Source organism: Lycorma delicatula, chromosome 6 (genome assembly GCF_047948215.1).
Source record: "Lycorma delicatula isolate Av1 chromosome 6, ASM4794821v1, whole genome shotgun sequence".
Classification (NCBI taxonomy): domain Eukaryota; kingdom Metazoa; phylum Arthropoda; class Insecta; order Hemiptera; family Fulgoridae; genus Lycorma; species Lycorma delicatula.
In genome coordinates, this window is record NC_134460.1 from 44,542,025 (window position 1) to 44,567,599 (window position 25,575).

At 34.0% G+C, this 25,575-nt stretch overlaps 1 protein-coding gene across 4 annotated transcripts in view; it reads left to right on the forward strand.

Annotated features, from left to right (window-relative positions):
• Positions 1 to 25,575, forward strand: part of Zip48C (Zinc/iron regulated transporter-related protein 48C) — a 454,634-nt gene that overhangs the window by 362,394 nt on the left and 66,665 nt on the right. For all 4 annotated transcript variants that reach the window (XR_012756805.1, XM_075369162.1, XM_075369163.1 and 1 more), the window contains 2 exons: positions 21,041 to 21,139; positions 22,749 to 22,907. Coding sequence is in view for 3 of the 4 variants with exons in the window: in XM_075369162.1 (XP_075225277.1) it covers positions 21,041 to 21,139; positions 22,749 to 22,907 (258 nt within the window). In the remaining variant the exon portion in view is untranslated. The remainder of the gene's footprint in view (positions 1 to 21,040; positions 21,140 to 22,748; positions 22,908 to 25,575) is intronic.

Sequence of the window (25,575 nt, forward strand, 5' to 3'; positions counted from 1 at the left end):
TAGGACTTGAACGCATGAACTCTCGACTTCCAAATCAGCTGATTTGGGAAGACGCGTTCACCACTAACCAACCCGGTGGGTTTGGTTATTCATCTAAGTAGGGTAGAATATTACGTAACATATATTTATAGGTGTCTTATAGATGTATTATTTACTGCTTATGTGATGTATATTGGGTGCTTAATTTAGATATAACTTGCGAGCGCCGTATAAAAACAAGTAAGATGTCTTGGTATAGAAAACTAAATAATTTATTCTGTAAGTATGAAAATAAATCCGTATTGAATATCAAATACTCTATAATTACGTAATGAAAAAAGAAGAGAAACTTATTAAAAGTGCTTCTTATAGTAAGAGCATTTTTGCTGGTTAACTTACTTTGACAGGTTGACTGCTATGAGACCCGTTTTGTTGTCCAGTATAATAGTGACCCCAACCGCTAAAAGTTTTTATTACGTTTCACGTTTCGGAACAAAAAGGTCATCTTATGTAACAAATTACGGCGATTCCAACTCTTCGTTTAGCTTCTTTGTGCATTGCCTCATTCAAAAGTTACATTAAATATTTCTCAAAAATAAATTTTACATTGTTTTTCATTACAGCTGATTTTTACATAATAAATCTAATTCCTAGAATAATTTTTTTTGTTTGGCCGGCAAACAACTTAAGAACTCATTGTTGTGTATCTGCTATGCATATATCCTGGGACTGTTTTTTTTCTAAATCGCTATTAGACCGATAAAGATTGGTACTTTCATTAGAAATATTTTATTTATTCCATATCATTGTTCTCTTTGAATTAGTTACTACAGAGTGATAGATAAAATAAAAATTTCAGTGAGGCAAATGAAATTGGATGTCAAGTTTTTTTCGGTAAGCGTTGCTCACTATTTAAAGCTACATTTTTGGATTTCGTTATTTTATATTACTGAGATAGGATTTTTTTATTTCATTCTTGTAAATAATTCTTTTTTGAGGCACTAACTTGTGCTTCGAGTTCCGTATTTATCTCTCACTTTTTTTATTACAAATATACAAAATATAAGGTAAAATGAAATTTTGTAAAGAAAATGTTGATTGAAAAGAACAAATGTAGCAGTGTAATCAAGTATTGCAGTTTCGAGTGTTTCAGTCGATCAGTTAAAAATATCTCTCTACATAAATAACATATTTATTTATTTAATTAGTATAAATTTTCATTTATTTTATAGATTCCATTTAATAATGTTTTGTACATTTGAAGTATTCAAATTCAGCTGTTTATTTATCTTCTTTTTTTATTTTGGTTTGTGAAGGTTCATCGTTGGAGAAAACCAATTTGAATTCGTCTCTTTAAATAACAACTACTACATCAAAACTCATTTAGTTTTTTAGTCTCCCTTTTTTGAAAAAATAATTTAACAGCTGAAAACCTACTTCCAGTCCGTCTGGGCGTTTTTACTAGACGGATGGAGCTGATTTTTTTTTATCCTGCTCGGAATGACCCATCTATATGTCATCGGATCTCAAACTTGAGTCTCATCTGAGAAATTCTCAAAAAATCCTCATTTATTTTTAAATCGAGGAGATTTCTGAGGTTATTACACTGAGGAAAATCACTTTGAAGGTCCGTCGATGCTTGATGACATATCTGCGGGCCACTCCGAGCAGGATAGAGAAAAACAATCAGCCCGATCTGTCCAGTAAATCGGTTGGACTGGCTGAAAATTAGTTTTGAGCACTCATTTTACCAGTGGTTGGAGGGGAAAGGGAAAACAAGGAAGTTGGGGTGGGGGGGTGAAAAGTTTTGTAAGTGGAATAGGCTTTTAGTAGATTTTTTAACATATATAACATTACTTTGTAATAATTACGCTTCAGAGCAGCAAACCCTTTTTTTTTCTTCAAAAAGCCCATTTAGAGGGCACGCTTAATCAACTTTTTAGCCCGTGCTTCTTTCATTTTTCTAGAGTGGTGTTCTTTGTCTTCTTAAGTCCATTTTCTCCCTCTTCTACAAGTGAGTTTTTCCTCTCCTGAAACTCAATTCCTGTATTGTTTTCTGAATGTAATCGTTTACTAGGTCATTGTCTATTTCTTTAAGCCAGGTTATCTTGTTCCTGTGTGTTTTGTAGGGTGAAGATCTGTTTTGTTAGTCTGGTGTTCTCCATTCTATATATGTGTCCATAGAATTGCAGCCTTCTTTACCCGATTACATCAGTTATTTTTTTATTTTGGAATATAGCTGTTGGTTTGATCTTTGTTTATAATCAAGTCCTGTGTTGTTTTTTGTGCCTAATATTTTCCGTAAGATTCTTCTCTATTCTCTCTACGCCCTGTACTTTATGTAGTTTCAGCGTTTCTGCCGCATATAGTACTTCTGGTCTAACTAACGTTTGGTAGCGTCTTAGTTTGGTGTTCCATGAAAGGGATTTCTTGTAGGTACTCTTCGTGCTATTGTATGCTTTTTCTATTTTGAGTAATGTTTTCTAGAACTATTTTTTCACTATTGTTTTGTGTTATCCGTTCTCGTAAGTATTTAAAACTGACAGTTCTGGCTATTTTATTTCTGTTTATTTTAAGATGTTGTGGCGCGTTCTTGATATTTGTAATGTATTGTGTTTTCTCAAAGGAGATTTGTAAGCCAGCCTTAGCTGCTTGTCTTTGGAGTTCTGTTATTTGTTCTTGGGCATGTTCTATTGTATCGGTGATTAACGCCATATCAACAGCAAAAGCTAAGCGGTCTGTAACAACTCTCTTGTTTCTTGTTCCGAGATGTAGGCCATTGGTGTTAATCTCCATTCTCTAATACGCAATTGAACAATAACGGTGATAAGCTATCTCCTTGTCTTACTTCTTTTTTAATTTTAAACGGCTCTGAGAGTTCTCCCGTGAATTTAACTTTGGAGGTGGTATTTGTTAATGTGGCTTTGATCAACTCTGTAGTTTTACTGTCCAGTCCCAGTTCTGTTAAAATGTTGATTAACGTGTCTCTATCTATGGAATCATAGGTCTTCTTAAAGTCAATGAAAGTTATGACGTACTTTAAATTTCTGATTCTTTTAATATCCACCAGGCTTCTAAGCTTTAGTATTTGTTCTACGCATGACCTGCCTTTCCTAAACCTTCCCTGATATTTACCCTGTTGTGGGTCAAGTGTTGTGTCAGCCCTGTTTAAGAGTGCTTTGGAGAGGAAGTTACGGGTAGTAAGGATATTCCTCTGTAATCGTTTGGGTTTGTTTTGTCGCCTTTCTTATGTAATGGATGTATTAACGCCGTAGTCCAATCATGTGGAAGTTTGTTTGTTTTCAGGATTTCCTGTAAAATTTCTGTCAGCATTTTATCATACTGTCACTAGAGTGTTTCCACAGTTCTGCGACTATGTTGTCTTCGCCTGATGCTTTATTGTTTTTTAATTGTTTGATGATATCCTTGACTTCTTCTTGAGTCGGTGGTTTCGAGTCAGGTGGACTCTTAATTTCTTGGAAGTCAAAAATCTCCTTTGGTGGTTCACGATTGTGCAGTTTGGTGAAATATTCTGCGAATATTTTGCAGTTTTCCATGTTATTGTAAGCTATCCTGGAAGTTTTAGGGTCTTTGAATTGTAAACTAGGTGGTTTGTATTTTGTTAAATTGATTTTGAATGTTCTGTAAAAATCTGTACTAGCCTTTTATTCTTTATCATTAGTTTTACGCTTCATTCTTTACAGCCTATTCATATCTTCCCTTTTTTATCCGGATATCTGAACGATTTCATCGATTGAAGTAACCTATTTCATTTCTTTGATTTTTAAATAATCTTTAAAATCGTATTATTTTCAGTTTACCTCTATTCTTTACGTTATTCACCCGCGCTTAATATACGTACGAGTATATTTAAGTGAAAGTAATTCAGGGTTTTAATAATAATAATATAAGTAGTGAGTTTTCTAGCCAGAGGCGGAGTAAAGTTCACGGGAGGTGATAAACTATGCATTGTTAATGGAAGGTGGAGGATGAAGTGAAGGTGTAGCTGTGACGGTGTAGTGGAATCAGACAGACCACCCTGAGGAGGAAGCCAGCCGGGCAGGCTGGCAGAGAGGCAGGAGGCCGGTGGGGCCCGACCGACACGGCGAGAAGGAGGCGTAGAGGAGGTAGAGCTCTCGGTCTCTGTAGATGTAGATGGAGATGGAGGGTGAATGAACCTATGTGTGTGCTGTGCCCCTGCCCGCATTCCTAGCGCGCCGCCACCGCCTGCACCGCCAAATATCTGATGTGAGCCGGCCGTTTACTTACTCTACCGGTGGCCGCCCGCACTGTCAGGTGTGGTGTGTGTGGTGTCATGTCTTATCGTGTCGCAGACAACTTGCAACCAAACGGCTCACGAAACACCGACCGACAACATATTTCATTATAATTAAACAGTCATATTCACGAACTGTCGTTTTACAATGCTCAATTCTAACGCGGCTAACCGTCATTGTTATTACGGCATTTCGTTACGATTAATGTAAGTTTTAAACACAGGTTTAATATTATTATTAACGAAATCGGCCGTATTAAAACTTTTAATAAACGTATTTCCCAGCGTTTTTCGAGCCTTTTAAAAGCGCACAGGTCACTTTACCGTAGCCGGATTTAAGAATACGTGACCCGTTCCAGAATAAAGGATCTTAGCGTTCAGCGACTGAATGTACAAGGGAATAGAAAACAAGAAATATAAGTAAAAACCATCGGCTTTTAGGCGACATCTGTTTACGTTTTCTTGAAATGTTCTCTTTATGATGTAAAATCAACTTTTTTCTCATTCAACTTATATTTTTAAGTTTTTCAATCTCTTATCTTATCATTAAAAGAAGATAATTTAAAGTTATTTAACTGCAGGGTACTCGTTCGTTTTTACCTTCCGGCTATTACGAAGTAAATTACTTAAAGGGAAAAGTATTATAACGGGTAAAAAAGTCTTCAGTTTTTTAACTTTCATGTCTCCTGAAAATTATCCAAATTATCTACACATAAAAATAACAATTTAGGGAATTATTCTTCTACACGTACTGGTTTATATTCTACTTAAATGCCTCTAGAATGGGTGAATAGTGAAATTAGTCAAAATATATCGTATGTATATTCTGACTAATAAAATTTTTTGTATAGATAGGCCAAGACGGCTGGGATTAGTTGTCCTTTAACCTCTGACTAATATTGAGGAAATTGTTTTTATAATCGTTAGAAGTAGTTTAGAAAACTTAAATATCCCTGTCTTTTGAGTTGAAAAATGTCGAACGGAATGGCGTTTTCCCTTGGGATTTATGATTATTAGCTTTATCCAGGTGTAATTTGGTGAACAGTTTATTTTTTGAATAATTATATTAATTGGATAAAAAAATTTTAAATTACGTCACCTTTTCTCTCCTTCAAATCAAAATATCTCTTCTTCTTCCTAATAAGTTAAACACACACACACACACATATATATATATATATATATATATATATATATATATATATATATTGTTAAACTGCTGTTCAAATTTGATAAAACAAGTTAATAATTACTCTAATTATGGCTAATTATCTAACTGTGCTTAATTATTTTAGTTCAGAACAATTTTAGAATCTTCGTTAAGAGGTCTGTTAAGTTTCAGTAGAATCGGTGGGGGAATCAGCGAGTGATATTAAATCAAAAGCGTATACCTTTTCGTGGGACACACGGTATATATCACTAGGTGATTATTAATTAAATGTTAACCTTTATGCAAATGCCAAGGTATTTCAGCAGCATCGTTGTTAGCTTATTTTTGTTTAAAGTTAAAAATTATTATATCACTAATAACTGTACAATAGGAATTTGTTTAAATTAAGCCCTGTTACACGGTATATAATTGAAAATCAATATTTCAAGTATTTTAAATTATATTGATAGATATGATCTTTAAATATCCAAATATTATCTGTGTTAAAGAAAACTTAGGAAAATAAATAATTAAATTTACATACATATATATATATATATATATATGAATTTTTAAATATATATATTTAAAAATTTAACTTAAAAAAAATATTCAAAACTGAAAGATATTTAGATTAGTAATAAGGTTGTCGACATCTCCAAAGTGATGTTTAGCGCCTTTGCCTTTCATCCCGATGGTTCTAGTTCGAACCTTGGTCGGACGGTGTTGGCTACTTTTTTCACTTGTTATAGTAATTATTTTCCATCGCTTGTATTATCTGTAATTGAATCTTATTCTTGTGGTTACTGAAAAAATAAATAGTAATAATATTAATAATAACCACTGAGACTGTTTTATAATAGTCTCAGTGAAGCACATTGTACTGGTGGTCTACCAACCGTGGATACTACCGTAGAATATTGGAGCCAACTGTGGGTCGGCACTGCGAGTCACAGTTCTCAGGCAGAATGGATACAGAACGAAGCAAGGAGATGTACATCGATCGTGGACACAGCCGTAATTTCCTCCGATGATATCAAGCAAGTTGAGAAAAAGTTACAAAACTGGAAAACAGCAGGACCCGACGGAATTCAGAATTTTTGGTGGAAGTATAATTGGTAGCTCTCCACACCCCGCTGGTAACAATTTTGAATGATTTGCCCCGCAATCCTTTCGAAACACCCACTTTTATCTCCCAGGCAGTCACATATCTGAAACCAAACTCTAAGGAAACTCAGGATCCTAAAAACTACAGGCCAATAACATATTTTAATAATGTACAAAATTATCTACCCAATATTGACTCGTAAGATAGCTAATTATGTAACATCTTAAAACATTCTTTCTGGGGAACAAAAGGGTTGCCATAAGAACGCTAAAGGTTGCAAGGAGCAGTTGGTCGTAGTTGCAGTAATAGGGGAACAGGCAAAGAAAAAGAAAAGAAATCCGTCAGTTGCATGGATAGATTATCAGAAGGCCTATGAATCGGTACCTCATAACTATGAGGCTGTTACATATACTAGAAATATACGGCATTCATCAAAGTATTATTGATCGCCTTAACAAGTTAATAATGAGTTCATGGTGTGTATAGTTGGTACTAACTCCCTGCAGGAGGAAATAAGTAAAAACCAATCCCAATACAACGCGGTATTTTTCGCGGCGATGCTTGAGTCCCCTGTGGTTCTGCCTAGATGCGAACCCTCTCTCAAGTATGTTGTACCAATCAGGAAGGGTTTACCCATGCCATCTAGAACCAGGTCATTGTGACAAACAATTACAAAAAGTTCATAGAAATTCAGGACATCAGTGATGAGTGCAGAGTGTGCCGCCAATCATCAGAAACAGTTTATCATTTGATAACTGGATGCTCCAACTTGGCTAACGTGGAATATCTGCGTCGCCACAATCTTACAGTAAACATTGTTCATAAGGCATTGGAAAATTAGGACTTGTAGATGACAGGAAGCATTGTCTTTATTATGAATATAAGGCCATTGGAAAATGAGCATTAATAGACTGTATTATGATTTCCCCATACATACTGGCAAATTTATTGCTGCAAGTAGGCCAGGCATGGTTCTACACAGCATTAGAAAAAAACTGCTTTTCTCTTTGATGTCACTCACCCATATGATCACAATGTTAATAAAGCTGAAACAGATAAAATAACCAAGTACAACCGTCTGGCAATAGAATATAAAGAAATTTACAGACTGAACTCAATAGAAGTCATTCCCATTATGATAACAGCAAATGGACTAATTAACAAGAATTTAAAGAAATACATAGAAAAAGTCGGCCTGGATCCTAAAGTCATAATTCCAAAAGCTCAAAAATGAGTAATTCTGGAGACGTGCAGGATTGTACAAACTGTGTTAAATGCACTACATTACTGAATGAAGTTTGCCCCAATGGCCTCTCATACTGAAATTCCGGATGTGAAACATCTCGGAGATAAAAAATAATAATAATACTGTTGAGTAATATCAGTAATATATTTGTAAGCAGATATTTTTCCCGTTTTAATTGACCATCGTAAGGTAAGAAAGGTGAGTAGCTCTTGAAATTTTCATTGACAAAATCTTTAAAAATATTCATTACTATTTATATACTATAGTTTGCTAAAGAATGTCTTGTTACATTTAACTAGCTTTGGCTCGCTTCGCTCGCCCCACGGACTTTCCAGTCGTCTGGACCCTCGACGCGTTGGTATCCTCATATTTGTCGGAATATTAAGAATTTTGCAGAAATATTTTAAGAAAAGAAATATTAGCGTGTAGAGAATATTTTGGTGTTTTTATATTTAAAATAGCCTTTAAGGAGTGAGTAAATATAAAATTTAATAGTTTTTAATAGAATAACGTTTAACGTTAGCCATATTGATAACAGGGAATTGGCTTGGGGACGCCATCTTCTTCATTTATTCTTGTGTGTGTTCATGTGAGGTTGTGTTACTTGCCAGTCCAACTGCTGCCATTGGTACAGAGCGGACCGCTTGATGCACATTTTTTACTGCTAAATATATAGTTAAATTCCTTTCTTTTATTAATTGAATTAAATTAATAAACAATAATTATTAAAAAAAATACAAATGTAAAATATAAATAAAAATAATCTACGCTTGGAAATTAAATTAAACAAGTTGTTTATTAATTAACAACGGACTGCTTCTAGCAGGAGAGAGTCGTGGAGGGGGCCGTGTGCAGTCGCCCAGCGCGCCACCATTGGTCCGCTCTGCGCCAATAGCAGCTAAATTAAATTGCGAGCGCATACAACAAACAAACAAATCCACGCACAATCATTTTTTATAGAGTGATTTAATATTAAAGTATATTTTCTGTTTATAACAAAATATTATTATAATCGTAATTTAATGAAATAATATTTAAAAAAATTCATTTTATTTTCCTGTATAAAATAAATACGATGTTTAAAATGATTTATACAAATACTTATGGAGTCCTTAATCTTGCATTTCAAAGAAATCAATACCTTTTTACTTCCTTGTACGAAGTAAAGGAAATATTGTGATCGCGAAACATTTCGGTTTTCGTATTTCAACGGAAATGTCCATTTTTATCATCCCTGAGTCCATTTTGACTAGTTTCGACGTGACGTCTAACGTACGTATGTATCTCGTATAACTCAATAAAAATTTGTTGTAATGTTGAAATTTTGGATTTCGCACTGTTACAACACCTAATTGAGCACCACCCTTTTTTATTGCAATCGAAATTAAAATTAAAATTTTAATTAATGAATTATTTGGATCTTAAAGGGAAGGCCTTGTTTTTTTTTTTTAACTTTTTTTTTATTATTTTAACTTTCCTTTTTTTAATTTAAATATATTGATTGAATAATTATTAACCCATGATTGTAAAAAATTTTTACAATAAATAATAATTCATTGATAATAAAAAAAAATTATTAGTGAAATAAAATTTTAAGTAAAATAAAATAGAAATAATAGATTTGGTAAAACATCCGATTATTTAATATTAATTGAAAATTATAATTTAGAATCTTATTATTTTTGGATTTTATTAGCAAATTCTTATAAAAATTGTATAATTATTTTTAAAAAAAAATCATTTTATTTAATTATTTGACAGAAAAATAATATACATTTTTGAATTGCATTCAATTTAAAGTGATTGTTGAAATTTATTTTCACTTGTGCGTAATATGCACAAGATTTATGGTGTCTCGTGTAAATAAAAGTTTTTTTTTTCCCACTACATTCCTGGGCCGGACATCCACTTAAGTATACACGGCCCAGGGATGTGTCCTTGTGACTCTAAGGGGGCCTCCCCACCCACCGGCTGTACGTCCGGCACGGTAGATCAGCCCACCCGGTTCCGGATCTTTTCTTATTGCTGCCCGCATCTAATCCTCCGCACGTAAGGGAAGGTATGCCGCCCCCCCCCCCCACACGCAGAGAACCGGGTCTCGGTCTTACTCTTTTATGCCTGCCTCAAACCGGCGGCGCCAGCCCCAGCAAGCACCACAGCCCCCCAGGAACCGACACCGCCGGCCGGGACTCGGTCTTTTCTTTATCCCTTTCAAGCAACCCCAGGAGTTCCCACCCCATCACCGGAACCCGCATACCTAAGCATACGGGCCCTCCGGGATGGGACTGTCCTCCCTGCCCTATCTTCACGCCTATCGTCTGTGATGCCTCTCCTCTTCCTCTTTAGATTTGAGGACGGTGCTCGCAAAATTGGAAAACCAATCCCAATTGTTATTAGATTGCATTAGCCAGCTAACCAGGTTGTCAGGTCTCAGGTTATTATGCCTTATTTCATGTCTGAGACCCTCCCATCTATAGCAGTTGAATACGGTGTGTTCCGCGTCGTCTTCTTCCTGACAGTACGGACACCTTGACGTCTGCCTTTTTCCGATTCTATTAAGGTATTTTCCGAACGATCCATGTCCTGTCATCAACTGAGTGGTGTGGAAATTTAGTCCGACTTTCTCCCTACCCGACCACTCTTTCAGATTGGGAATAAGTCTCCTTATCCACTCACCTGTTTGAGCGGATGACCATGCGGTTTGCCAGTTGCTAACGACTATGTCTTCTACCTCGGCTCTTGCCACACCTGCCGCCCTCATGCTTCGACCTTTTATCTGTAATTCAATGGGAGGCGTTTCAGCTAAGACACATAACGCATCGTAACAAATTGTTCTATATCCTGAGACAACTCGTATTAGTGCTACTTTGTGCACGCTTCTAAGTTTGCGTTTATCGCGTTGTACATTCATTGCAGTGCCCCAGACTGGTGCCGCGTATAAGATAGATGACATCATCGCCGTTGTGATCGACCTTCTGACCACCAGTTTCGGTGCACAGTGGTTATTAAACAGACCTCTTAGAGCCTTAATTGTAGGGGCCACCTTTTGACAAATCATATCTATGTGATAACCGTACTTTAGACTCTTATCTATGAATACGCCCAAGTATTTGACGTACTAACTTCACGAATAATTTCCCCCCTTATTTCTATATTTATTCCTCTGACCCTTCAACCTGCCAGAGAGCAAAATGCATTTTGACTTAGCTGGGACTACTCGGAGTTGGTTGTTATCTAACCGTTCGTCTAATAGTTGTAAGGCCTGATTTGCCTTAATTTCAAGACGGTCCACTTCCCTATCCTCCACCAGTACCGCAACGTCATCTGCATAGCCGACAATCCTCACTCCTTCGGGATAAGGAAGCCTGAATATTCCATCATAGAAAACATTCCAGAGTATGGGTCCTCTTTAATAAAAGTTAATAATAATTAAACTATTTTCCGTTTAATGAACTCCTGTATACTGGTAACAAGTATTAATTTTGACCTTACGGTGTAGAATAATCAGTTTTTATTATTGGATTATTTGGTAAACAATTTATTTAAACAGTAATAAAGGGATTTTTACTCTAACCTAATATTTCAGGTAAGATTGTTGAATTAATAGTATAGATATTTGGTGTTAATAAAAACTAATATTATAGCAATTGTTAATCTGTCCACTTTTATTAATGAATTGGAGGATCGTATCTCACTTTCAAATGAAATAAGTTTAAATGAAGTACAGAAAAAATGTGTATATGTAATTTAATAGATGTACAAGGAAGTCATGTGGTGTTCACATCAGATTTTATATATATATATATATATATATATAAATTAGTGTTATGAAATTAAAATTTATTTGAAGTACTGATATCTATTGATGATTTAAAAAACAAACTTAAACAGACTTGGGTGTCGAGGAATTCTTTTTGTAGCAGTGTACGATGTCGTAGATTGTAATTTTTTTTTTTATTGTTATTATATTGTTTTTTTTTTACTATTATTAATTTTTATTTTATTTTCATTCTTATGGTCTTTAGTTCGTACTGAAGTAATTTCTATTCTTTCAAAAAAATAAAAGTAGATTATATTGGATTAATAATAGACTATTTAAAGCTATGTATTTTTACTTCCTTGTGTAAAGTAAAGGAAGTATTGTGAAAAATTTCGGTTTTCATATTTCTACTGAAATATCCATTTTGACTAGTTTCGGCTTGATGTTTGTACGTACGTATGTATCTCGCATAACTCAAAAAGACTTTTCGTAGGATGTTGAAATTTTGGATTTTGGATCGTTGTAACATATTGTTGTGCTTCCCCTTTTGATTGCAATCAAGTGAATCAAAAGTGTCCAAAAAAGTCCAAAATAAATAAAAAATGGATTTTGGACTTTTTCTTAACTGTAGTAATAAGCCCTCAGTGAGAGCTTTTCAACGGTGTATCATAAGTGGTACTTATTTTCATTGGTTCCAAAGTTATAGCCAAATAGAATTTTAATTAATGAAATAATTTGGGTCTTATAAGGGAAGAGCACATCGGTTCGAATCGGACTTCATCTCCTTTGTTTTTAATTTTTTTTTTTAATTTTTATATATTGATTTATCAATAATTATTAAACTCTGATTGTAAAATCATGTTTACCATAAATTATTCAATAATAACAGTAAAAGGAGAATTATGAAACAATATCAATAGTTATTAATGAAAAATATTTTTATGTACTTTTCATTTTAAAAAATTGTGTATAATAATTTAATGGCGTACAAGGAAAGTCATGTATAGTCTACATCAGATTTTTTTTCTTTTGCGAAGAGTTTTACGATCTGTGTTTTTTTTAATTAATGATGAAATACCTAACAGTTTTCAGTCCGCTTCTTTCCCGAGAATTTTGAAAATGTTTTTCTTTAAGTATTTCATGCTTTCTTGTGTGCTTCCTTATTTATAAATTCCTTCCAAATTGTAAATTTTCCTTAACTTTAATATCATATAGAGGATAGGATATATGAGATCGATCATTAATGTAATTCTTCAGTTATAAGGGTGAAAGTTTGTTTTACTGTTGTACCAATCGGTCAAAGAATTATTACGTTAATTACAAAAATCAATTGTTTCAATGTGATACAATTTTTAAATATTCTTGTACGACCGATTAATCTGTCTGTTTGCCTTTTGATAAATAAAAAGGCAAATTTTTAAAAATTATAAATACAATCATTTATTTAGATGTTGAACAAAAATACCCACTCACTCACAAGGTTGAGAAAAGGTGCCTTTTCATGATTGTTTAAAAATTTTATATAGTTGCTTATATTTTTTCAGTTATTATATCAGTATAACTCATGTTATTTATCAGTTATTAATTTAGCTTATTGTAAAAAGGCAATCTTAAATGGTAGTTTTGAGCGGTTTTCAGATTGTTTTACAGCTAACGTTCGTCTGAGATTGTCTAAAACAATAATATTGTATTGCTTTTAGTCAAATTTTATTTTAACAATTAAAAAAAATATATATATTGAATATTCGTGTTTTTTAAGGTTTTCTATTTTTAATTTATTTCATCAACTATTTAGCAATAAAATTAACCTTTGTTTTTGTAATAGTGACAACAATTTGAAAAATAAGGTAGGAAAAAGTAAAGCTCTTTTTAACAAATACAAACAGTACAATACCAAAAATATAATAAATTATTTATTAATATTTCCAATCCAATAAATAATTACAAACAATTCAAAATATTTAATTGAAAGAAAGATGATGTAGTATGTATGTAATACTAGGGTTAGTCAATTATTATCCGCAGTGTAGTTATAAATTTTATTGCAATACAAATAGGAAATTTACACGTACATCATTTTTCATCATAGTCCCCTTGCATTTCAACGCACTTGGTCCATCGTTGCATAAGCTTCCTGATGCCCTCATAAAAGAAGGTTTTCGGTTGAGCTGCGAGCCAGGAATGCACCGCTTCTTTCACTGTTTCGTCCGTCGTAAATCGACTGCCCCTTAATGCCTCTTTGAGTGGACTAAACAAGGGGTAGTCAGAATGGGCAAGATCAGGACTACACGGAGGATGAGCCAGTACTTCAAAGTTGAGTTTCTGGAACGTTTCAGCAGTGTAGGCAGCAGTATGAGGACGGGTATTGTCGTGCAACAACACACCTTTCGACGGCATTCCTTGCCGTTTTCTTCGAATTGCAGGCTTCAGCTTGGCAGTAAGCATCTTACTGTAACGCGCACTGTTTATTGTCGTGTCCCTATCCTCATAATGTTCCAGTACTAGGCCTTGTGAGTCCCAAAAAACCGTAAGCATCAGTTTTCCATCGGACGGTTGGGTCTTGAACTGTTTTTTGCAGGGCGAATTTGGATGTTTCCATTCCATACTCTGCCGTTTACTCTCCGGCTCGTAATGATGGATCCTTGTGTCGTCACCGGTGATGATTCTGTCTAAGAAGATGTCCCCGTTCGTTACCATAGCGATCCAAATGTTTTTGGCTGATGTCCAAGCGCGTTTGTTTATGCAACCCTCTGAGTTATTTTGGGACCCATCTTGCACACACTTTATGAAATCCAAGTCTGTTGTGGATGATTTCGTAGGCAGAACCGTGACTAATTTGCAGACGATGTGCCACTTCATCGATAGTTACTCGTCCGTCTAAGAAAACCATTTTGTTCAATCCATTTTCAATCCATTTGTAGACACTCCGTTGCGGTAACACACACTGTTCCGGTACTGTACTGTCTTCGATGAATTTCGGTCCCTGATACACCTCCCGACCACAAAAAACGTATCGCTGAACGTTGCTCTTCTTTGATGCAAGCAGAAAGCGGAGCAGCCACGGTTAACAGCAGGGCAGCGATATTAGAACTAACCTAGGAGCATCAAACCTGCACAGACATAACAACAATTAAACCACGCATGCGTCATCTACGCAACACGACAATACTACCGACATTAACAAAAATATAACTAAATTGCGGGTAATAATTGATTAACCCTTGTACATAATTTCACCAAAGAAAAGAGTATTTTTTGCCTTACACTAACTGTCCTGGTCTATCTTATGGCTATGACGCGTGTAAAACACTGGGTGATATAAGAAGAAACACAAGTAAGAGTCGCTTCCTGTAAAAAGAATTATGTGCATTATATAACCGGTATCTGTGGTAAACAGAAAGGTGTTACGTCTAGGGATGTTTATCAATAATGTTGGACTTAGCTCAGTGAGAAAGGTAGTAAGAACCATTTCATTCTTCAGTTTTTCTGTTATTTCTACCATGGGATGTTTGTTATCCTTGAAAATGGCAACGTCTTTCAGGAGAGTGATTTGTAATTTATCTAAGGTCGCCTACAACCATTGCGATTACGGTATTTAATTTTCAAATAAAAATTTATTAATATTAGGTTTAGTATTATTCATCCAGTATCTTATTCCGTAACTCACCGGGTTGGTCTAGTGGTTAACGCGTCTTCCCAAATCAGCTGATTTGGAAGTCGAGAGTTACAGCGTTCAAGTCCTAGTAAAACCAGTTATTTTTACACGGATTTGAATACTAGATCGTGGATACCGGTGTTCTTTGGTGGTTGGGTTTTCAATTAACCACACATCTCAGGAATGGTCGAACTGAGAGTGTACAAGACTACAACTTCATTTACACTCATACATATCATCCTCATTCATCCTCTAAAAAATTATCTAAACGGTAGTTACCGGAGGTAAACAGGAAAAAGAAAAAGTAACTTTTTCCCTAGTTCAATTTGAAATGAACGAAGGGAATTGTAGGATCGCAAAATATTTATTCCAGAATGTTGTACGGTTAAGCGATAAAAATTAGAAAAATATGTCATTCCTAACGAGTGATATATCTACAGACGCTTATCATTCATTTTTTATTTTTTGCTTAATGGCAATATTGAACATTTTGAAAATCTTTTTTATTTTTGGAAGGTTTTCGACCCGATAGGCTTATCTTACAATTATTGGATATACATACGATTCTGTAGTCGATCCGTACTCAACTCTTCCTAACATCACTCCTGTGTTTGGTCTTTAATTTCTCATCCCGCGTAAAATACCACGAAAGATACGACTTTTTAATAATAACTAGTTTTGCGTTGACTAATTTAAGTATATGCTGCAACAAAAATTGATTTTCCTTTAGAAATTAAAAAGGACCTGAGAACGAATACAGCATTTTACCTCGTCCGTCTCTAGAATTGTATAGTGCGTGGAAGCATCCGTCCGAACTATAAACAAAAACACCTTGAGATCCCAATTGGAAGTCTTCGCAGAAGTAACTGAGATTTGTAAAGAAAAAGAAAATCATTTGTACGTGTTTCAAGGAAACGTAGGTTATTATTTTAAAAATAACTCGTTTCGTGGTTTTACTATACTATTAAAAAATTTTTTATCGAGTTAAAAATATAGTAACCCATTCGAACGTAATAGGCAAGGGGTATGATGCTATATTATTTTAGTCTTATCCGTTTTTTATTTTACTGAATGAGGATTTCCATTATAAAAAAATGCTTTTTTTTTTAAATAACATCTTAATGATAAAAGATATATTTTGTGTGTTGCAGTTATATTAATTTATAAAATATTTGCACGTTTTTGTCGTTTTTCCCCACTAAAAATATTTCTTCTACTGATTTACTTATTTTTTGTTGTTTTTTTTTTCGTTCTATATTTATTGTAATTTTATGTATGTCTTAATTTACACGTACTATTGTGGTTTTTAAATTGACAAAGTTTAACCGCAAGCGGTAAATCGCATTCCGTACTGTAATGAGAAGGTAAACATATTACTGAAATCACGTTTATTTATCTGATAATTCTATATAATATATAGCATTACAAACTTGAAATTAGTATTTTCATTCGTTAAATTGTACGGTATTACGGTGTTTTTGTTTTCTGATGGAAATTTTCATTACAGAGTTAATGCCGCAGAATTTTTAACGATTACGGTTTGAATTTTTTTGCGATTTTTACTTACCGCAGTTTTATACTTCCATCCGGCTTTGTCGGGATTATTCGCATTATATAATCTGCTGCAAGCTTGTGTCTTTTCATCTCCGATGAAAGCGCATCTTTCCAGGTTTTTCCCGGCAAATTGATCGCAGTTTACGATAGACAGGTTACCAGTCTGTTTGTGTTTTTATTTCAGTAGAGATTTGATGCCCGCCTTTATCCGATTAATACTTCACCTGTTAGGTTTATTATGAAACTGTCTGACTAGAAACAGAAGCCACGAGATGGCGCGCAGGCTGTGTTCCTATAATTATTAAGGTTGCAACGGTACTTTAGGTCCTGGCATCTCGGTATGAAAAATTGAGAAGGATTAGATCTGCAACTTGTAATCGGTAACCTACAACCTATTCAGTAAACATATAACCAGTTCTGTTACCTCAGAACCGGTTGCGTGATAGAATGAATTAAGAATAAGAAAAACGGCTAGACGGCAAGGATAAAGTATTTACTCTCGGAATAATAGCTGTTGGAAATAAAAAACCCCACACACAGACAGCTCTATATCCCTCTTTAGCGAAATAAGCTGTGTGGAAATAAACGAAAATCGCAGGGCTCCAAATCTGGTGAATATAGAGCTGTGTAATAAATTCAAATATCTACTTCAGAAAAGCCTTGTCGGTTGCAAGCGATTTGTACGGCCGAGCATTTCGTGATGCAAAATTATCGGCTCTGTGGATTGTCGAGCACACGTCACTTACGGTGTTTCCTAACGTTGCTGTGTGATGCATCGGTCGTTTAGAATCGATTCATCCCCCTCCTTTTGATGCTTCTTATCGGTTAGAAAAACCGGTGGACCACTGCGAGGTTCATCTTCAATTTTTTACTTTTGCAGTTTCTTATGCGCAAAATTTACCAGAAAATGAGAGAACCTAGGTGGATGTTAGTAATTGGGTCAGTGTCTGTCTCTTTGTACGACATTTTATACTCATGTTACGTTCCACTGTACATTACATTTCATCCGCTCCTAGTATAATTTTCAGATTTTTTTTATAAAATCTGGTTATAGGTATACATCATGAAATATCATACTGAATATCTGTTCCCAGTGTAGAAAAATCTACATTTTATTGTATATAACTAAAATAAGGGATTCATTTTCGTTAATCATTATGTTTTGACGGTACAGATGGGATTTTTTGTAATTTTTTATATTTTTTATTTAATTGAACAATCCACTGCGTAGAAGATTTTGACAGTAAAAAGCTAAATGAATTCATTGCTTACTAGATAGATTACATAAAACTACTGCATTTGTTATTTGTTTAGATCTCCCAGTTTTTTTTTTTTTAGATTATTTTGATAGATGATATTGTACGTCAGTTTAAGTACAGAAAAAAAATGCTTAGAAGGTTATTAACAAGAACACACACAGCTGTATTAAATTTATTGAATAGTTGACTACTGAATTTAATTTTTCGTAAATATTTTGCTCGGTTACATTACATTCAGACTATTAAGAATGTTTTGCATGACCTCTAAATTATATTATTTACATTATCAATATATAATAAAGAATATAATTCCCATATAAACGTAAGTTATCTTTGTTTCTATGAATGTCAATTGCTCAGTCTTTTTTGCAGTTTTTGTTTGTAATCGAATTAACGATAAAAGTCTTTAGCGATTTAAATAAAACGAAGTGTTCATAAATAATTAGTCGGTAAACACCAAAAATCGGTTAGCAAATATCCAAACAATAACCGCTAGACTACTAGATTAATTTCACTGCGCATACAGTACTCCGTAAAGGATCTCACGTAAGCAAAATCTCTAAATTGAGTCCATTCCACTGTCACAGAAAAATCGCAACAGTTTTTTGGTGTATTTCTTCCGGTTGAGTAAACTCTTCATATCTGAACCCAGGTTTAACTCTCAAGGTAGAGTAAATTGCGTAGGCCTTGCAAAAGAACGCTGATGAGTATGCACTAAGATTATATCTCTTTGTCAGAGAATATTATTGAATAGCCACATCCATCGGCCGAGTGAGAGCCATTTGAATAGTGTAACCGTTGTACTTTTTAGTCATCTCCCTAACTTGATTCCTAGCAGCTCGGTAATGCGGGTACCGTTTGCATTTTCCAGACGTAAATATTCAATCTTTAGAGATGCGCGCAACTAAGGGCCACATCCTCTTTCCTTTCCGAGAATCCTCGGAACAGACAGACCTTGTTCCTGGATAGCGAGATAGTCTGAGGTCGAAAGGCTGGAATAAGGATATCTTCCCCTCAATTGTTGAGTGCAAGCGGGCCTGGTCGCCTGCCTTGAGCAGTCGGAGAGATGGGACCTGCTGTGCACGGAGACCATCTGTCGGCTTGATCTTATCGGGTCGGCGTTGGATCTCCGTGTAAACTGGAGGAGCCAGGCTGAATGGACAATAGTGGAGAGTTTTTTAGTGTACTTAGCAAAAGAAAGGATCGCTGAGGGGATCTAGAACCCTGCTTGGATTTCTCTTGTATTATGTTTTTGTGGCTGTTTTGATTTATAGATTATGTTTTTGTTGTTTTTGTCCTTTGTTTTTTTTTTTTGTTTCAATGTTACTACGTTGTTAATTTACAATGAAATATTTTTATGTTTCTTATTGTTGTGCGTTGAACTCACTTTTACCTTCTACGGGTAAGTAGTTCAGTTGCTTTGTTTAGCTAAGTCCTTTCAGTCTTACTTAAGACTCTGTAAGATGTGTTTTGTTTTGAGTTCATTAACTAGTAGTACAGCGGTGGAAATGTCACTAGTGACATTCGCATCGGTGGAATCCCGGCCGAGGCGGATTGAAATAAGTGAAAAACCGAGGTTTCGAAGATGACCTCTGGTAAAGCCCACAGGGCCAGGAACGGAGGGGTGGCAGAGGGTGGCTTCCCATACGGAGGTCAGGATGACCGGTATTTGATAACCTGGTAGTTTTTCCGGTAATGTAATGGGAGTTAATTGGATTCCGTTAGTATTCTTGGTATAAGGCTAGTGACAATTGCGCCTATGGATATTCGAACGCAATAATTGTGCAAGGAGTCTAGTAAGCCCTTAACTTTTCTGTCGCAGTGTCGTATAAAATAGATACGTATTCCAGCTTCGGCAAAACAATACTTCTGTATGTATTCAGGATGATATGTTTGTCAGCACCCTAGTTGCAGCTTCATGTGAGTATAAGGACGTTAATTATCCTTAGACATTTAGCCTTAGTGAATATAATGTGACTCGACCAAGTCAGCTTTCATCAAAAGTCACACCTAGAAGTTTAATATAGTCTGATGCTCTTTATCTCATCTTCACCTAGGATTGATCATGCTCTTATATCTGTCTAGAGAAAACAATAAATTTTGACTTAGTTGCAGAAAATTTGAAGCCACTACTATGTGCCCATTTTTTACTAAGTTCAGCGAGTTCTGCCTTGTTTTCCTAGTAGTATCAATTTTGTTGGCTCAACAATTGATAGTGAAGTCGTCAGCGAAGATACATTTTTTCACCGGCGGAGTGATCACATCTACTACCCCCATTTTTAGCCACCAATAAATGCATCACACTGAGGGCAGATCCCTGAGGGACTCCATGTTTTAATTTCAGGCTTTTGAAAGTACCCGTTAGCCGTAACACGAATCTTCCGTTTTCTCAGGAAATTATTCACAAAGTTCATCATATTCCCGTTAACACCGTTCTGCAGTAAGGATTATCGTGTACCTCCAAACCATCTCATAGGCCTTTTCAATATCTAAAGTCATTGCAAGGAGGTACTCCTTAGACAGATGCCTCTGACATCTGTTTGTATAGATACTAGGTGATCCGTGGTAGATCTCTTTCCTCTGAAACCGTATTGGTATGGTAAGAACTAAATTCCTTCCAGTTGCCATTTTAGTCTGTTATATATCAACTTCTCCATCGCCTTGCAAAGGTGCATGTTAAGACAATCGGACGATATTTTTATGCCGAAGTGAAGTCACGGTTAGCCACACGGATGGCTATAGTCTTCCTCCAGACATCCGGAACACCCCTTTTTCCAGGATAGTGTTGAGTAGATGTAAAAGGCGGTAAAGACCTTCTTCATCTGGGAGCTGCCGTAAGAAAACATACAATATTCGATCAGGCCCAGGGCTAGAACATTTTAAATTTGCAAGTACATCCCGTAATTCGTTCAAGATTAGAGGGGCGTTCAGCTCCCGGTTGACGGAGCGGGTCAGCTGACTATGCTGCTCAGTTTTATTTGTTTATTGTAATGTTTAAAAACCTGTGTTTAATGCGTGTATATTAATTTATGTTAATGATTTTTTTTTTACAGAAATCTTGCGATTGGAATCGGTATCCAAAATTTTCCTGAAGGTCTTGCTGTTAGTCTTCCGCTTCACGCAGCCGGATTTTCTACTTGGAAAAGTTTCTGGTAAGATTATAATAATTTATTAGTCAAGGTTAAGGAAGAATAGCAGATCTGAATTTACTTAGTATTCACTCTTCTACTATTTGGATCCTCTTTTTCAGCTGCAGCAATCAGGAAAAGTAGTTCGAAAAGCCCGCATCCAGATTCCAAAAACGGAAACAGCTGTAACAGTAATTACTGATTCCTTAGATATAAATGTTAGACCGTTAACTAGCAAAAATTATTAATTCATATATATCTATCCAGAAAAGAATAAATGAAATATAATTTGAACGAGGTTAAGAGGGAGAAAACTATCAATCATCTCAGCGCTTTGAGCCTTTTGGGAAAAGAGAGTGATAAACCCGTTATTTTAATTTTTTAAACTATTTAATAGTGATCATTTACTGACTGACTACTGGAAAAACCATAATTTCCCTATTATTTTCTTACAAATCGCATTAAAAATGGTGTATACCTTTCGTAAAGTTTCTAAAATAGATATTTTTCGGTAATAAAAAGGTGCATACAACTTGAGTACAAATTGGCGGTAATAATTATTTTATTTTTAAATTATTAACTTTTATTACCATTACTTTTAACTAAATAGTTTACGATTATACGTTTTATATAAGGTATTTAAATAAATCATAAAACAGTTAACGGCAAATTTACGTCTATGCGTTATCATTACACCAGTAATTTACGTATGAAGAACAGAAGATAGTTTTTCTATAGATTTTCTTTGTAGAAACTGTCATTGCAGATAATAACAAGGTTAGTACGTGAAGCATTCAGATTTTTTTGTTTTTTACGGAAGAGGAATATAAAAATCTACTTTTTTGGGTTAATGTATTTTGTGAAATATTATTTTTATAAAAGTCATTAAATTTTTTCTAAAGGAAATTCCTTTAAAAAAGGATCTTTAGGTGAAGAAAATGGAAAAAGGATTTTATTATTATGAATGAATGAAAAAAGGATCTTTTTATATTTGTAAATGGATTATTATTCATTTTAATAAATGCAAGAATCCTTCTCATTTCTTCCCTGTTCTTTCCTTGTTACTGTTGACTTCTGAAGTGAATTTAACTTATTGTGAGCAAAAAAAAAAAAAAATATATATATATATACATACCGGCGAGTGGTAGCGTCTCGGCCTTTCATCCGGTGGTCCCGGGTTCGAATACAGGTCAGGCGTGGCATTTTCACACACGCTACAAATCATTCATCTCATCCTACGAACCGATAGCTAACGGTGAACTCGGAGGTTAAACCAAGAAAAAGCATTATATACTCGTATATTTTAATTAAAGACGCCACGCCATACTTTTCGTCCTTTTTAAAGAATAAGAAGAAAAATTATTTATTATATTTAAAAAGGTATTTTAAGGAGTTATTTTATAATTTAAAAAAGGACTATTTAGATTTATAAATAAAAATCAGTATCTATATGGTTATTTCTATATTTTCGTTTTATTTATTTATTATTTTTTTTTTTTTGTAATGAGGTATTTAAAAAAAAAAATCATTACATAGTGATGAAATAGGATATGATGTGTTTTAATATCTTATAATATGTTGTGCGTGTGTATATATTATGTTACATAATGTGATGTGAACCGGTGTGTTTCAGGTACGGCCAGTTAAGCGGTATGGTCGAACCTATATTTGGAGTATTAGGAGCGATTGCGGTGACTCTAGCTAAGCCACTGTTACCTTATGCGTTGGCTTTTGCGGCCGGTGCTATGATATACGTTGTGATTGATGATATTGTACCAGAAGCTCATGCTAGGTAACCGTTTTTTATTTATTTATTCTCATTTTTAAATTTGTCTTCTGTAAAATTTCTTATCGTTTGTCCGTAACGAAAAACATTATTCTTGAACTTAACGGAAAATAGAAATTTAATTAATATTCATCGACCACAATATATGTAACTGGATGAGAAATATTTATTTCAGATGCAGCTAATAAGCAGGATGTTTTTTAAACACCCTGGATCAGGATGTTTAAAAAGATTATAAATTGTTTTTTTTTTATAATAAAGCTTATTTTTTGTGCTAGTAGAGGCAGTTCCAAATTTAAGTCAATGTCAACCCGATTAAACAGCTTTCACATAGTATCATATTCCTGACTTCTGTTTCTTAATAACACTTGTAATTAATGAGATGATGAGACAAAATGTGTCACAGTGGCTAAATAATATCACTATTGATATTTTGTAAACGTTACTCTACTGCCAGTATGGGAGATACATTTAGTTAAACCGTTTTCCTTCACCTAAAGTTTTTATTTTGAAAATTTTGTTACGGTATTAATTATGAATTATATTATGTAATTTAATCGTTAAATTTGCGACAAATTGTCATACTGTAACAAATAATATAAACGATAAGAAAAAGTCAAAATAATTTCTAGACAAATAATGAAATATGCATTTTAACTTTCAACGCACGAACAGTATCAAATACATTTAGACATCGATTCTATCGAAAGTTCAAGTGTAGTATCGTTCTTACAGAAGAGTGACTTACAAAAAAAATGCATAAACACCGTGTTATTCGACAAAAAACAAAATAAAATTAGATAAACTCGCAACGTAATGTTATGTCGAGGATTATAAAAAGGGTTGAAAGGAAATTTAGTCAGCAGTTGCTCCTATGTTTATGTGCGTATCACTTGTATTGGTGTTTCATTAAAAACGGCTTACTTCTTCACATTAATTTTTCCATTTTTTTTTTCTTTAGTTCTAATATTATTTAAAAGCTTGTGACCGGTTGATTTGATGGATGCACGCACTACTTCATTACGGTTTACTTAGCTGATTCAAGAGTAGTTCTACAACTACGTTTTAATTTATACTTTTTTTTTTGTCACATTTGTGGAGAGAGAGAGAGAGAGAGGAATGAAAAATAACAATTTTATTGGATCGAATTTTGATTTCTAATTCAATTTAATTTAAATAAATGACTTTCCGAAAAAAATTTTGTGATCAATGAAAATAGGATGTGTTAACAATAATGGTTAAATTGTTAAATACAAATGTATCTTAGTCGTTAACTGTTTGATGAAAAAATTAATAAATCGGGGAAAGTATAATTGGAGTACGATTAAAGATATTTGCCGAATAATTTACAGGTAATTTGGGAAAATGGATATTTTAGAAAACCATAATCAACAATTTAACTTTTTCTTATCGGGGTGTACAACCGTATTGCTCATTATTTCCTAAAATTCACCGTCAAATAGATGCCGTGCAACAGTTGAACAAAAGCGTTGAAGTTCCGACGGGTGAAAGTTGTTATCTGTCAAATATATGTTAGTCGCATAATAACTTTAAGGATTGTTTCAACATAACTGTAAAAAACAAGCGGGTATGATCTCATTCCCGTATTTCATTTAAGTTAATTATTTAAATTGTATGTGATTATACGTTAATAAAATTTTTCTCAAAATATTGAAGAAAAATTAAAATAGTTTTTTTTTGAATACTTTTTAAACTAACTCCACTTTACGTCAGTTTACAACTCGCAAAATGGTGTAACAAAAAATCCCATATTAACTATCAACAACTAAATTTTTCACGTTGTCTCGTCCTAATTTAGGTGTTTTGGGACAAATATTTTTTTCCAGAACTATTTTTACTTCCTTGTACGAAGTAAAGGAAGAATTGTAATCGCGAAAAATTTCGGTTTTCTGATTTCAACGGAAATATCCACCATTTTCATCATCTTTGAATCTATTTTCACTAGTTTTGGCGTGACATCTGTACGAACGTACGTAAGTTTGTATCTCGCACAACTCAAAAACGATAGCCGTATAATGTAGAAATTTTGGATTTAGGACTGTTGTAAAATCAAGAAAATTTTGATTTTGGACTTTTTCTTAACTGCAGTAATAAGCCCTCATTGAGACCTTTTCAATGTATCATAAGTGATACTTATTTTCATCGGTTCCAGGGTTATATTCAAATAAAATTTTAATTAATGAAATATTTGAATGTTACAAGGGGAAGGCACATCGGTTCGAATCAGACTTAATCTCCTCTTTTTTTCATTTTTCTTTTTTAATTTATATATATTGATTTATCAATAATTATTAAACTCTGATTGTAAAACCATTTTTACGATAAATTATAATTCAATAATAACAATAAAAAAATCTGTCAAAAAAGGTTATTTTTATTTTTAATAAATGTGTACGTAATTTAATAGGCGTAGAAGGAAGTCATGAGACAAGTCTTGCGAGAAGCAAGTCCCCATCAGATTTTTTAAGTAATATCCATTTCAAGACGGAAGGGTTGTTTTTTAAATTGTAAAATTTTTAATATGTTCTTTGATATCCTGAATAAAATAATTTTTATTAACCATTATTATATCGCGGTTGAAATGATGTTTATAAACAAAAATATGATTACTATTTTTAGCTAATATAGTCGAAATACAACTTTCACGAGAACA